Consider the following 16,249-nt stretch of genomic DNA (forward strand, 5'->3'; position numbering starts at 1 on the left):
CGCCACTCCCTAGGGCTGTCTCCTGCAATGTCCCGGGGTACCCATCCCCAAGACATTGCTGTTTGCTATGGCAGGGCGGGAGCAGGGCTCCCGCCCTGTCATAGCAAACCATGCTTTGGTTTTTGGAAGTGAGAGCAGGAAACCTGCTCTCACTGCCAAAAACCAAAGCATATTGCTTTTGCACAAGGGGAGCTGCATGTCAGCAGCTTCCTTTGAGCAAAAGCAATGGCGGCTCTCGCCGGAGGGGGGGGAGCCGGCTGGGACCTTGGGGGCATTGAGGCTCGCCCCACGGTCCCCAACGGAGCGGCGTGGCCCGCGTGATGGGGTCCCCGGGGTCAGAAGTGGTCCGGGAGGGGGGCCACGCTGCCCCCTCCCCTCATTTTTTTTTTTACGGGTCAGGCCCTGAGGGATGGGGTCCCCAGGGACCCACACATTGTAAAAGAAGGGGGGCCACACAGCCCCCCTTCTAAAACAATTTTTTTTTAAAGCCGGTATCTCGCCGGAGGCCCAGCCCCCTGCCTGGACCACTCTGCAAACGCATCCCCTGGCGCGTTGTAAGTTCTAGAATTAATTCCCCTTCAATACTAAGAGTCCCTGGGGGCCAAATAGCCCTCCAGGTACCTGCATTATGCGCCACAAAGCTGGCCCGAGGCCACGCCCCACTTTACACCACTCTGCAAACCCACCTCTTGGCACACGGCTGGCGGGCCTCTTGGCGCACTGCTGGTGGGGCGATGAGGTCCTCTTGTGTCCTGAGGACCTCAGGACTCAAGTGGACTTTATCCCCCGAGCAGCAGTGCACCAGGAGCAGCGTTTGAAGAGTCGTGTAAAAAGGGGGCGCAGGCTCAGACCACTCTCAGCAATCCAGCTGTATGGCGCTTACTGGGAGGTACCTGGTGGCCTAGTTGGCCCCCAGGGACCCTCAGTATTCAAAGGGATTTAACTCCCCAACTTAGAACACGCCAGGGGGCGAGTTTGCAGAGTGGTGGGAAAAGGGGGCATGGCATATGTCCCCTCTGTGGGGCTTAATGGAGAGAAGAGATAGGCTAGTTGGCCCCTATGAACCACCAGCAGAGAAGGCGACTTCAATCCCCATCGAAGAGCACACCAGGGAGCGTATTTGCAGAGTGGTTGGCAAAGGGGTCTTGGCCTATTATGAGAACTTAGCAATCCTGCTGTGTGGTACTTACTGGAGGTAATAGGAAGGGTAGTACCCCTCTTGTTACCTCCAATAAGTCCCACACAGTAGGATTGCTAAGATGTCTTTGGAGGCCATGCCCCCGTTCTCCACCACTCTGCAAACGCGCCTCCTGGCAGACTACGGGATGGGGATGAATCAAGGCCAAGGACAATTATTTGTTACAACGTGCTCTTTGGTGAGGCTGAAATGTAATTTGAAATCTCATTTTTCCTGCTCTCCGGTTCCTGGTCTGATCAAAGTGATGTTCATGAAAGCTATGGTTTTACTTTACAACTACGCTTGCCTTAGATGACAGGCTGCAGGGAGTAAGTTGGTAGGTCCAGACCCACCGGCTAACACATAAGTAAGCACTATATATATACAATTACAATACTGCATCAGCACTCACGATGAGCTATTTTTTATGCATTTCTGCAAGTGTTTTAGAACATTCAGAGTTAAAAAAAAAAATGAAAATGGGTATTTTACTGTCATAACAGAACGCGTTATCCTGCATAATTTTTTGGTACTGTGGCGTGAATTAAAAATTAATCTTTCCTCACGTTCAGCTTTCCTCTCACTTAACCAATCCACAGCCAATTTGGGAGGATAAAAGTGAGACTCTTGCAATTTTCTTATAAGTTTTTCTGCAGACTGCTGAAGGTGAGGGTAAAAGATTGTATCACTGCAAACATATGTTGCTTATGATGCTAGGAGCAAGTGAGGATTATGATAAACTGTTGCTTTTACACAAGTATTGTGTTTCTTCGTTGGAAAAACTGATTTTTCTGCTTTCTAGTGTTCCTGCATATGGCAGAGCTATTCAATTATTAGGTCGAGCCTGAACCATCGGGCAAGCCCTGCTCTGTTGATCTGTTGTAGTCGAGTATGGAAGAGAAGCAAAGCCCACTCCCCTGCCCATATTTTTCATTGGCTTGTGCCTTTGTCCTTCGTAAATGCTGGCTTCTGATTCTGTAATTAGCTTGTTTGTCCCTCCTTAGCATGGCCATGTCTTCATTTGTAACCTCCCATGGCTACTGGCCCCTCTACTTGGTTTTTACACGGTACGTGTACTATTTTCTGAACTGAGTTTCTCCTATGTTAGGCACGACGGCGTGCTTTGCTTACATTCAGCGCGCCATGTGCGCTTTCACTTTTAAAGTAGCCGTCACAATGGCAGCCGTTTCTTTGCAATGCCATAGGTCTCGCATTTAAATGCGAGACCTTTAGCATTGCAAATATTTTTTACATTGTTCAATCGCTGCACCCTGCATTGTATTCTTTAAATATAGCGGCCGTGTCTTGCTTTTGTTCTGCGTGGTGCGGCTCACTTTGAAACATACTTTCCCTTTCAGTGGACGCTCATGAAACGGGCGCCACTCTTTATTCTAATTATTACAGTGTGGCATGCCAAGGATTATCTTTAAACATAGACGCCGTGCCTTTCTTTTGTTGTGCACAGTGCACTTTAAATCATACTTTCATTTTCAGCGTGGTGCTCATGAAACTGGCACCATGCTTTATCTTATGCTGCAGGCTGTTGCATTCCTGCAATGTATGGATTGGGAAGCATAGTGCGCGTTGTGCCTTCAAACATCCTTTACGTACCAGTGCTTTGGTGTAAGGCTGTGGGATCTCTCTGTTCTCCTGGCTTGAGTCTTTGCTCACAGTCAAGCTAAACAGAGATCACTGCAAGATAAGAGCAATGATGGATGGTTTTAGAGACATTCTTACAAATGTTCAAATAAATAGGGAAACTCGAATCACCACCCCCAACCACACTCTTGAAGCAGCGTAGCCATTAGCGGCCTGGCATTGTGAGTCTGGACAGCTGCACCCCAGCCCCCATCCTGGTTTTTTAGGTTGAGCATACTTTAGTATGTATTTATATGTGTATGTACTTTGTGGGCTCGGGAGACCAGCCCTAGGACTTGTCTGCTTCTGCTTAGGGAATTTTGTTTCTGTTCAACTGCCTCTATTTAACTGTCTTGATAGAAAACGAACAGTAGAGGTCAGTAAAATACCAGAATGGCTTTCTGCTTCGGGACTTTTTAAAAAAAAAATCCTGGCAACTTCCTCTATTTAACTAGTTTGATAGAAAACAACCAGCAGAGGTCAGTAAAATAACAGAATCACTTTAGCATTCTCTATTTTCCAGTCCATAGAAATTGTCTTCCACAAGCACCAGTAGACAATAATATTTCTTTCACATCTTGTATTTTCAGTGATATGACCACCGAAGGCCCTGATTTTATATTAAAAACAGAACTTTGGACTATACCATTTCCCGCTGAAAGGCAATATTTCTCTCCATGTCTTCCCAAACCTGGCGTGTCACGCAGTTTTGTGCTTACTTTCCCTCCATGTGAAAGAACAGTAGATATGTTCGGGCTAATGTGCTGTATAGCTAAATATGTATAAGGTCACAAAGGCGAGACTGATTCAATTGCAAATGCTTGTTCTTTCACAACGCATCTTTCTCTTGTTGTGCTTATTTAAATTACATGCAGACCTCCGAAAAATCATCCTTTCAGATTAACAACAAGGGCGCACAGTCCATTTTTAAACTGCAATTAAAACAAAGCGGGAGGGGGCTGCAGCCACCATTGTTCAGGTGCGCCTGTATTGTTAATCTAAAAGAGAGACCATATGTCGTCTTTCTGGAAACAAGTGCTGGTGTTTAGTCTTGCAGGGCATAAGAAGTGCTATGCTGCGAGGGATCATTGTGTGAGTACAACTTTTTACTTCTTTCGCAACAAGACTTTCTCTTGTTATGTTAGCCTGCACTGTAGTGAGAATCGTTTGTGTTTTGTTTGCTCTGGTTCATTTTCCGTGTGCAGACTCTTTCATCACTGACGCCATGCTTGTTGTTTACTTTAGATGGCTATGTTAATATTTTATTTCACCCTTTCTTGTTTGTCTGTAAATGTATTGAGCAATGAACATTTACATGTGCAAAAGGAGGAGGCTTTTTGTTTTTAGAGTAAACCTACGCAGTTAAAGGGTGAATACAAAACGATAAATAAGTGTGAGTGCAGCACTCTTCAGGCTTTCAGAACGGAAGAAGTTACCCATGTTGGACTGGGTTATGGGTAGAAGCAACCAAATGTGCTGTACATTACTGGTGACATTTATTTATCTTCTGAAAACATGTGTCAGACTGCGCTGCTTCCCTTGTAGTAGGAATGTCTATTTGCAAAGAGCGTCGCCTTTGAATAGGGAGCTATGAAGGCCAGTGGCACATGGCATGTCACAGTGCGTACACCCTTCCTTAAGCACATTTATTAAGGGTACCTACAAAGAATCAGCGTCGCTGTAGTTCGTGCCAAAAAAGCACAACTCCCCTTTCAATGAGGAAGAGGAGCAAGAGCTCGTGCATTTAATTTGCTGTGGGTAAAATTATTGGCGTTGCCACTGAGGTTCTAGAGTCGGAACAGAGGTCGTAGTTCTGCTACTGCGGTGTGTCCCCACACGCCTCAGTCTCTGCCTCTCTCTATTTCCCAGGGAGTCTTTCTTTCTTTGCCTGTTTGTTTCTTCTGCTGTCTGTCTCCATTTTTTACACTGAGACTGCATCTCTATCTTTTCCACAACTTGCCTCTCGCTGTACCCTAGTTTCTCTCACTTTTAAACTGCGCCTGTCGGCCTCTGCTTGAGTGGTTTGTTTATTTTGGGATGGCATATGGTGCACACGTCACTCTCGCTCACGAGGATGCCACAGTCTTCGTTCTGAGCTTGACTTATCGGAAAAAAGGATGAAAGACATTAATTGGGTACATCTGTTTTACCCTATTCAGTCGATTCTAGTCATTTACTGCACTGCAGGGATAGGCAGCATTGTGGCGGCTTCAGTAGTGCGTAGCTTAGTAGCTATGTGCACCGACCTGGGGGATGAGGGGGTATGGAACTATATAGATATAGAACACATATTGGAAATATAGTTTAAGAGAAACATTTACAATGCAGGAACATGATTTACTGAGGTACGAAAAGGGGAGTTTCAGAATGTTGATTTACAGAGAGCTCAGTATCATTTTTCAGATGATTCCCCCAGTTTCATCTCTACCCCGATTTTAAAATTTTACCCTGGTCATCCCATCACCTGTTGTTTTTGCCTTTGTCGCCCCGAGTGGGATGGGTATGCTCAGACGTGAGTCCCATGCTCTCCACACCACTGGAGGTCAAGCTATCCAGGCTGATGACGGCTGATAGCCAGAAACCGGTCCTCGGATGCTTGGTTCCGGTCCAGGAAAGACATGGCTTGGCAGTTCGGGCTGGACTGTTCCCATGAGGCACAGGGTCAAGGCTGATTTGCATATGGCCATGTCTGACCTAGGGTGGTGTGGAGTGCAAAAAAAACGATGGATTTAGGCAAGATCGCTGTACTGGGGTGAATGTATGACAATGTTCTGCATTCTGTCCATCACCTGTTGTTTTTGCCATTCCACCATATTAGCCACCTACCTGCAGGAGCCAAGTCCACAAAATTATTGGTGGGGCCCAGTCACGTGATCAAATGCTGAAACATTATCAAATGATGAATATAAATTGGGAAAGTTGAAGATAGAACAAGAATGCAACAGGAGCATCCTTGTGTAAGACCGAAGCATTTGTTTTTTAAATCAATTTTAAGATTGAACTATGCGTTTCATTTAATTGCCAAATGCCTGCTCTTTCACTGTCCTCTGTGCCAGGTGTTATCATCAGAGGTAGCTGTCATGTCGTTATGCCTGACTTCCCAGAGAGACAGGTCAGGCAATGAGGAAAAGGAAATAGGGACAGGAAAAGGAGGAGCGAGTAGTCTGTTAGCCAGTAACTTCCTGGCAGGGAATAAAGAAGGTTGCCCCTGTCCAAGCTCCGTGTCTTGTGGTTATTTGGGCGGGCTAGAGCGTGACAATGGCGACGAGGGTGGGATGAGCCAACCCCACACACAACGTCGCGCAGCCCAGCCGAGTACCGGCCCCAACAACAAGCCAGCAGCTCCGGAAAGAGTGTGCAGCGGAGCGACGCCTGCGTCGGATCCTGGCTCACGGACGAGTGGAGCAAGGAAGAGCACGCGAGGAAGTGCCTGCGTGATAGCGCCTGGCCGCGGAAGAAGTGGAGAGCCTGCCCAGCGGCGCTGAGGTGCGCGAGTGCCTGCCCCCCTGAGGCCCGAGGACCGCGAGAAGTGGAGAGCCCTGCCGAGCGGCGCCGAGGTGAGCGCGGAGTCCCCGCACCCCTTTGAGGCCTGAAGACTGCGAGGGTGAGTCCCCCAGCACACGCGACCGCTGGATAAGCCAGAGCGGGGTCTACACGTGCGTCAGAGACTGCCGAGAGCCGGGGAACATGGCGGCCATCTTGAAGTCAGGCGCCGGCCCCCAGTAGACCCACGTGTCCCACACGGCGGCCATTTTAAAGTCAGGCGAATGACCCCGAGCACCTAAAAAGGCGGGAACAAAGATAATTACATCACGCATGAGCAACAGAAGACAACTATAAGCTAAAATATTCACAAGCACTGCCAAAGAATACAAGAACAATCAAATACTGCCGACAATAAGTGCAAATACCTACAACCTATTATACAGAACCACTATGTCTAATACCGACGCCCAAAGTACTTCCTCGACCGGAGGCGCACCCATGCAACCCACCACAACGGCGATGCCTCAAGTAGCGTCCGTAGGAGCACCTTTCATGCGACAACCACAGCCGCTGGTGCTGACGCCTGGCAACACCATGGGCCCTGCATGGAAAACCTGGAGTGAGGACTTTGAAGACTATATGGAAGGGTCCCTTGTACAAGACTCTAAGCGCAAACTGGTTGCGTTACGAAATCTTGCTGGCCAAGAAATAGCACAAATAATCAAAGAAATGCCCAACGTTGCCACAGCCACTTATGACGAAGTGAAGGCTGCCCTTGATCGGCGATTCCTGCACAAGCGCAATGTCGATTACGAGCGCTATGTGTTCAACCTAGCGTCTCAGGAGAAAGGAGAGTGCATGGGCGATTTCATCACACGCATCAAAAGGATGACGCGTCACTGTGACTTCGAAAACTTCAAGACGGAAGACGCATTACGGCTCCGCATCATCGATGGTTGCCGCTCAGAATCACTACGCAGACGCCTCCTAAAGAAGTCCTACACACTAGAACAAATCGAAGAACTTACAAGGATTAACGACCAAGCAGAAGACCATGCTAAGAGGATGGAAACACACAAGCCTGAACACAAAGACAAAGACCACAAAGAGCAGGTCTTTCGAATACAGTCGCGTACAAACATCCGCCCAGGGTCGAGTGCGCATAGGACAAGCAAACATCACCGCAGCTCCCGGAAATCATCACCCCGCCGAGACTCACGACATACCAAGCACACCAAACCTGCACCTGCCTGTTATCGATGCGGTCAAGACTACCCCCACTCAGGGCAGTGTCCGGCCATCGGCCAACGATGTCACCGATGCGGAAAAGACAATCACTTCGAGATAGCTTGCCAAGCCAGACAATCTGCCCGAAGGTCACCCACTCCACGATCTGACACCCGGCATCATGCCCGAGCCGTAACGAGAAGAGAGAGCCACTCATCAGACTCCTCAGGTTCTAGTACCCGCTCGGCATATTCTCACCAACGGCACAGCCGATCCACAAGTACGCCTCGCTCTCGTCATCACTCCACGAGGTCACGCCAGGCTCACCGCTCCTCATCCAACAGCTCATCGGCACTCACCACAGTGTCACAAGACAGTGATGAGTACGTCTGTAGAGTGTTTGACTCGTCAACAACGATGCAGGACAGTGACGAATACATATGCATGGTGGCCGACCCAGATCGGCTCAAACGATATCCAAAACTAGACATTCTGATAGGAGACCACCCAGCGAAATTCGTCCTGGACTCAGGTGCCTCGTTGAACTATATATGCGCGCTAGAGTACCAGAAGATGAAGAACCGACCCAAATTAGAGCCAGCGGCAGTCCGCATTTTCACATGGATGTGCCGGAAACCACTACCATGCCTTGGTCGGTTTCATACCACACTGACTTTCAAGAATAGGAAAATCCCTGCATATGTCCACGTCGTGGAAGGACCCGACTTCGCCGACTGCTTGCTCAGTCTGCCAACAGCGGAACGACTGAAGCTGGTGGAGCTGTTATACATGACGGAAGATGCCCCTGACATCGTGGCAAAATTCCCGAAACTCTTCAAAGGACTAGGCAAACTGAACCATTTCAAAGTAAAGCTCCACATCAACGAAAACATCACACCTGTTGCCCAGCATCATAGGAAAGTGCCCTTCCACCTGCAACAAGCCGTTGATGATGAACTACAGGACCTCTTACAATCAGACATCATAGAACGCACGTCTGGACCCACCCCATGGGTATCACCGGTCGTGGTGGTCCCGAAGAAAGGACAAGACAACAAAGTCCGGCTATGCGTGGACATGAGAGCGCCCAACACTGCCATCGAACGGGAGCGACACCCAGGGCCACACATCAGTGATATGATCACAAAACTGAATGGTGCCACAATATTCTCCAAACTCGACCTGAACAAAGGTTACCACCAACTAGAGCTCCATGAACAGTCACGTTATATCACGACATTTACCACGCATCAAGGCTTATTCCGATACAAGCGCCTGAATTTCGGTATTTCATCAGCCGCCGAAATCTTCCAGGAAACCATCCGAAAGGTCATACAAGGGATCCCGAATTCCTTCAACTACAGCGACGACCTGCTGGTCTTCGGCAAAGATCAAGTTGAACATGACACCGCGCTGGATAGAGTGTGCCATGCACTACTGCAGGCAAACCTGACACTGAATGCCAATAAGTGCGAATTCCACAAAAACACCCTCAAATTCTATGGACATACTTTCTCAAGTGAAGGCATGACGCCAGACCCCGACAAGGTGGCCGCACTTGCTGACACTCCGACACCCAAGGACGTAAGTGACCTCCGCTCCTTCCTGGGGATGGCGAGCTACTGCGCGCGATACATTCGTGACTACGCCACCATCAGCTACCCGCTCCGAGAACTGACACGTCAAGGACAACCCTTTGATTGGTCACGAGCGTGTGCCAAAGCCTTCACAGAAATAAAACAAGCTGTTGGGTCTGCCACTAACCTAGCATATTTTGACACAAACAAAAGGACAGAGATCACCGTCGATGCCAGTCCGGTGGGTTTGGGCGCCATTCTCGCCCAATACCGTGAACATTCTGATACACGGCACATCATTGCCTACGCGAGTCGTAGCCTCACGGACACGGAAAGAGCATACTCCCAGCCGGAGAAGGAAAGCCTAGCCGTGGTGTGGGCGTGCGAACACTTTCACTTGTTTGTATATGGAAAACATTTCACCATCATTACTGATCATCAAGCGCTCCTCACAATCTTTGGCAATCCCAACGCTAAGATGCCACCTCGCATCGAACGATGGGGTTTGAGACTCCAAGATTATGTGTACACGATTGTTCACAAACCAGGCAAAGCTGAAAACCCTGCGGACTATATGTCCCGACACCCGTTGCCGAGTGCCACGAAAACTGAATCCCTAGCAGACGACTAGATCCATTTCGTCATTGATGCTGCGTGTCCTCCTGCAGTTCCCCTGGAAACCATCCAGAATGCATCTGCTTCTGACCCGCTGATTCAAACTGTCATGACCCACGTGCGCAACAACTCCTGGCGCAACGCAATGAACACCGCGCCTGGAACGGATCCTCCCCTGCACGACCTCACGGCGTTTCACCGTGTTCACGAGGAATTGTCCATCAGTGATAACGGCCTTCTTTTGCGAGGGGGAAGGATCGTGATTCCTCACAACCTGCGCCAAGGCATCATCAATCTAGCCCACGAAGGCCACAGAGGCCTGAACGCCACAAAGAAGACTTTGAGAGAACGAGTCTGGTTCCCCTCTCTCGACTCCATGGTAGAGACAACCCTAAAAGACTGCATGACGTGCCAACTAGTGAGTCGTGAAGAACCACCAGCACCTCTTCAAATGTCTGAACTGCCAGATGAGGTGTGGAAGCAAGTAGCGATTGACTTCTTTGGACCGCTCCAGTCTGGACAGTACATCATGGTTGTATGATGTTGTGCATCCCATTGCACACATGATAGCATCCACCAGAGCAACAGCCGTCATTCCCGTACTGGATGACATCTTTGCAGCATGGGGTGTTCCCGCAAGAGTCAAGTCCGACAACGGGCCCCCGTTCAATGGCCATGAGTTCGCGGAATATGCGAAGCATCTCGACTTCAAACATCACAAGATAACTCCACTGTGGCCACAAGCCAATGGCATGGTGGAGAGATTTATGGGTACATTAAAGAAAGCCATCCAACAAGCAGAGATAACACGCCGAGATGTCCAGCAAACCTTGAACGAAGTACTGAGGGCTTACCGGACCACTCCTCACAACACCACGAATCAGTGCCCGGCCACAATAATGTTGGGAAGGACACCGAGAACAAGAGTGCCCATGATAAGCACCACGCCTCAATCAAGGACTGTCACCGTGGACCACGAAACACTGGTCGACATTGACAGGAAACAGAAACAAAAAATGAAAACATATGCAGACAGTCGCCGGCACGCCAAAGAAGCTGATATCCGCGAAGGCGACTGGGTCATAGTGAGAGGAGACCGGCGAACGAAAGCAGACAGCCGATACCTGAACCTTCCCCTACAAGTCCACAAGAGGAAAGGAACCATGATTACAGCCAAAGCTGACCATAAGCAAATAACGAGAAATATATCTCACTTCAAAAGACACTATCCGGTGAACAGGCATGAATCATCCTCAGGCCACACCTCAAGTGACTCTACCAGTCAAAATGACAACGCCGAGATCCAACATTATCAACATCCAAGAATGACCAATAGTCATGAGCGACGCAGCCATACACCAGAGAGAGAGACTCGCCCCAAACGCCAGGTGAGGAAACCACGGCGACTCGTCGAAGAAATGTAGCACCACTTCTTTGTACAAAAGGGGGAGATGTCATGTCGTTATGCCTGACTTCCCAGAGAGACAGGTCAGGCAATGAGGAAAAGGAAATAGGGACAGGAAAAGGAGGAGCGAGTAGTCTGTTAGCCAGTAACTTCCTGGCAGGGAATAAAGAAGGTTGCCCCTGTCCAAGCTCCGTGTCTTGTGGTTATTTGGGCGGGCTAGAGCGTGACAGTAGCTACTACAATGAGAAAGAGAACAGTATTTTGTACATGCCCTGCACTTCCGAGGATGAGGATCATTTCAGTTGCATTTGAAACAGATGACTGTGGGTAGTCCTATCCAGCCCTTTCTGCCTGTGTTTATTTTGGTTGCACGTGTCACAATGTGTGTGTACAGTGCGATATGTGACCCCCACACCAGTCATCGGAGATGTAATGTGACGGTTTATGTGTTGGTCTTGCTTAACTAGCTTGCCTTATAATGCTTAAGTAACTTACTTAAATATTATCTTGTTGGCTATGAAGTGGATATCCAGCTCTGCCAGTACATGATATGCGTTGCCTAGTTCAGCAGATCAAAAAACATAAGTAAAAAACATTTTCATCTACAATGCCAAAAGCTTTAACTTTAAAATATGCGAGACCGATTGCATTGCAAATGCTTGGTTTTTTTAAATTAACAAAATGTAGTGATGGAGAACCATGCCTCTTTGGGTGCCAGGAAAAAACTCCTGAGTTCCATGCTCTCCGGACACAACCTGACTCACAAGCACACTCTCATGCGTTCCCCTTGACTCTTCCCCGAAGCGGCCATTGCAAAAAAAAAAAAGAAACAAATCACCTAATGAAAGGAGGACAAAATCAATCTGTAATAATATAATGTAAATGTAGGCACCGAAATGTACTCCAGCATGGATGCACTCGAGAGACAGAACATATAATATTTTAGAGGTTTATATTCACGCAACAATACAAAAGTGTTGCAACTATTTCATCACTGGTGGTAAAGCGTCAATTTCAGAACTAAATAGAGGCTATAAGTACCCAAGCACAAAAATGTACCTGCTCACCAAAAAGTATTGGTATTTACCTAAAGCCTAATACAAAGGAGGTTTAAAACAAGGGAACTGAAATGGAACTCAGCTAACTAGCACAGAGAGGGAGAGACCACAAAGAGGAAAAGGGTTTACAATTGTCGAAAAATGAAATTGGACTTGGTAGTATGTGTACATTTGTGCATGTCAAAGAGGCTGAAGTAAAGTAGGATGTCGAAAGGATAATGTGTTGGAAGAAAGGCCAAGACAAGGACCTACCTTTGCATATGTTGTATTATCTGCAAACTGTGACAATATCACCTCTGGATTTTTCAAATCAATGCTTGCCATTCCAATTTCACCTCTAGCAAGACCTCTTCCTTCCACTACACTTACAATAACCGATGCAATAGAGCGAGCAGAAACTGCAGATGATGAAGTAACTGTAACAGAAATAATTTGGCTGACACAAATATATAGCAGCACCTTCGTGTTAATCGTCTTTATTAGTGTCATATAAAGGGACATAAAAAGTTGCATGTTTCAATGGTTAAGTAAATATTAGAAAATCGGTTGACATAAGAAGGAAGTGTTACATAATTCTGTTATAAATGAATAAGCGCCTTCATATTAACCATATGCAAGAATATCTCCGTCATTTTAAAAAACAGAAACCGGGTTATGAACACATATACACCACAGTTTTGTGAAGCAATTCCTCATCTGCTCACATCGCATGTACCTGGCGGTCATTTTTATGACTTAATACAGGCATACAATAAAAGACCGGGAGGTCATAATATTAATGTGAATCAAGGAAAGGGTAGTTACATATACCCATACCTCTCCAGCGATGTTGTCCTCCCCACACTCATGACCCTAAAATATGAAACATCCACATTTCAAGTTTTTGAACATCCATTCGTCTTTAGAATCATTATGTATGCTACCAATTTTTTTAATCTTACCTTAAATTGGAGAAAACACAATTTAAACCTTTTGTTCCAGTAAAAATGTGACAGTTCATGTAAAATATTTTTTGTGGAGTGAGTAGAACCCACTTTGGATCTCAGAACCAGAGACTCAATTTTACCTGGCGCTTTGTCCAGTATAGGAAAATGCTGCTGGACTTTAGTTAGAAAAGGTCAAGTGAGTTTATCATGAATATCAAAAGTATACCTTTGCTGCTACCTATTTCTCCGTTATTGACTTGAAGAATGCTTTCTTTAGTTTTCCCATACACCCAGACAGCAGGCACCTGTTTGGTTTTTCCTTGGCTGGCAGATGTTTTAGATTCTGTCGAGCTCCTCAGGGCTATACTGAAAGTCCCATTGTACATAGCCATTGGTCCAGTATGTGGATGACCTCCTCATTGCCTTCGACATGAAAGAAGGATGCAAACAGTGTACAGTTAAATTGTTACACCATCTGGCATATCATGGACACAAAGTGTCCCTTTCCAAATGTCAGTATTGCCGACAGGAGGTCACCTACTTAGGTCACCTACTGTCGAAGGTGGGAAGGAGACTAACACCTTAGCATGTGTCTGCTATAACTAAGATGCCTGTCCCTAAGATGCATGCGATGTATGTTCTTTTATAGGTATTACTTCGTATTGTCGCCACTGGATTCCTAACTTCGCTTTACTAACAAAGCCCTTGTTGCAACTAACCAATGAAGATGTGCATGAACCCCTGCCTTGGACGCATGATTTTCAGCATGCATTTGAGCAGTTAAAGATAGTGCTTTGCTCTGCACCGGTGCTTGGCACCCCGGACTACCGGAAGCCGTTCGTGTTGTATGTACACCAAACGGCTGGCTGTGCGCTCTCTGACTTAACGCAGAACTTTGTAGGTAAGCAAAGGCCGTGTGCTTATTTCTCTGCTTTGCTAGACAATGTCGCCAGGGCCCTCCCGAGTTGTCCGAGAGCGGCCGCAGTGGTGGCCATTTCTATTCAACAATAGGCAGGGTTCGTCCTGGACAATGATCTCACAGTCATGGTTCGCATGCTGTAAACATACTTTTGAACAGAACAAAGACACAGCACCTTACCAGTGCACGTCTGACTGGCTACGAGCAGACCCTGTTTAAACCACACGTCACCATGAAACGGTTTGCCACTCTGAACACAGCCACGTTACTACCCCTCCCTTCTAAGAGCAAGGAGGCAGATGTGTATGAGTGCATTTACCGCACGGAGGAAGAGACGAAGGGACAGGTAGACCTGACTAATGTTCCCCTATCTGAACCCCAAGGGGAACTATATGTCGATGGCTCTTGTTTCAAATCACCAGATGGTACAACAACGGCAGCTTATGCTATCACCACCTTAGGCACTGTAGTTGAGACATCACTGGTTCCCTATCAATCAGCATAAGCTTCAGAGTTTGTGGCTCTTTTCCATGCTTGTGAGTTCAGTGAGGGTTTCGCTGACAATATATATAATGACAGTCAGGACGCGCTTGACGTGGCCCATAATTTTGGGCGACCTTGGGCAGAGAGCGTATTCTTGACATCACATGGTATGAAGATCCAGCATGGCCCCCTAATACACAGACTCTGGTCAGCCTTGACACTTCCTAGGAAACTAGCAATAGTAGAGTGCAGTGCTCATAAGGCAATCACAGATGATGTTGGGAGGGGAAATGCATTTGCGGATCAGACAGCAAAGGATACAGCTCGGACTAAAATGAAGAGGATGTTTGTGACGGGTCTAGCTAGGTGGGTGCCTGAGAATGGAGAGCACAGCTAATTTGGATGAAGATGGGTGTTGGACGGACAAATCTAGAAGCAGAGATGAATGCTCCCAGACACATAAGTCCTCCCTGTAGTCACTATGGCACATGGGCCAGGACACATTAACGTGAAAGGAATTTGCGAACTGCTAGACCCTGGCAAAATGATAACATTCCCAAGGTTGCAGCACACCTGGCCAAGTATTGCATGGTTTGTTTGATGCATAATCCTGGAAAGGGTACTCCCACTCCTGTTGGCAGTTTTGCACTTCCTTCTTTCCCTTTCGAGGTTCTCCAGAGGGACTACATTGAGATGGAAAGGGTGAACAACTTGAAGTATGTATAAGTGGTTTTTGTGCATTCAGTAGATGGGTTGAGGCTTACCCCACTAAAGAAAACACTGCCATGGTGACGGCGAAGGTACTCTTGAAAGAGTTCTTCCTGCGCTTTGGAATTCCCAGTTTGATCTGGAGTGATAACAGCAGCCACTTTAATGCCAAGGTCATCCAGTTGATGTGCAATGGGTTGCACATCAGGCAGAAGTTTCATGCAGCGAAACACCCCCATTCAGCAGGATTGGTTGAGAAATATAATGGTATTCTCAAGTTGCAAATGGCCAAGATCAAAGAGAGTACAGTGGCCTGATGGTTTTCCCCTAGCATTAATTGCTGCGAGAGTCACGGCACACTCTAGAACAGGATTTGTCCCCTTACGAGGTCGTGTTTGGCTGCCCGGCAAATGTTTGGGGCATCCGGCGGCCTCATAAGTTCTCTGAAATAGAGTACCCCTTGTTGATCGATTACCTTTACGAATCAACCATAATTCTGCGTTCTATTCACCAACAGGTTTCGGAGGCCCCACAGCAGCATTCAGAGGCTCCTGGTCACGGAATTCGGCCCGGGGACTGGATCCTGATTCACAATTTTCCAAGAAGCAGCTTGGTGCCAAGCTGGAAGGGACCCCTGAGGTCCTTTTAGCTACTAGGACTGCTGTGAAGATCGATGGTAGGAAAAACTGGATACACAGTACCCATTGTAAATGGGTACCCGTTCTGCTGCCCTATGACCAGTGGGTTGCAGATGGGATAGGGAACTGTGAAGGAGAACAAGTGCCACGGTTCATTCGCTTTTCAGATGCTCGGTTCACATGGGCACCATCGGAGGACGAAAGTGATGCAGTGCGGACTGAAGCAATGCAACCCGAAATGGAGGCCATCCATGAGCCCCAGCCTGGTGGTCCACCTTAGATTGAGACACGTCCAGCATAGACCTCATCTGCTAATTCACCTGAATTTGCCCCTGTACCTTCTGGTCCCCTTGAATCTGATCCCTTGTTTTCCGACCCTACTGTGCCTGGAG

General features: G+C 47.5%; 1 protein-coding gene across 1 annotated transcript in view; it reads right to left on the minus strand.

Moving 5' to 3' along the window:
- Positions 1-16,249, minus strand: part of MSH4 (mutS homolog 4) — a 1,513,152-nt gene that overhangs the window by 1,422,334 nt on the left and 74,569 nt on the right. Inside the window, exon 4 of the mRNA XM_078673412.1 lies at positions 12,436-12,599. Coding sequence (XP_078529538.1) covers positions 12,436-12,599 — 164 coding nt within the window. The remainder of the gene's footprint in view (positions 1-12,435; positions 12,600-16,249) is intronic.

This window comes from Lissotriton helveticus, chromosome 1_2 (genome assembly GCF_964261635.1).
Source record: "Lissotriton helveticus chromosome 1_2, aLisHel1.1, whole genome shotgun sequence".
NCBI classification, from domain to species: Eukaryota; Metazoa; Chordata; class Amphibia; order Caudata; family Salamandridae; genus Lissotriton; species Lissotriton helveticus.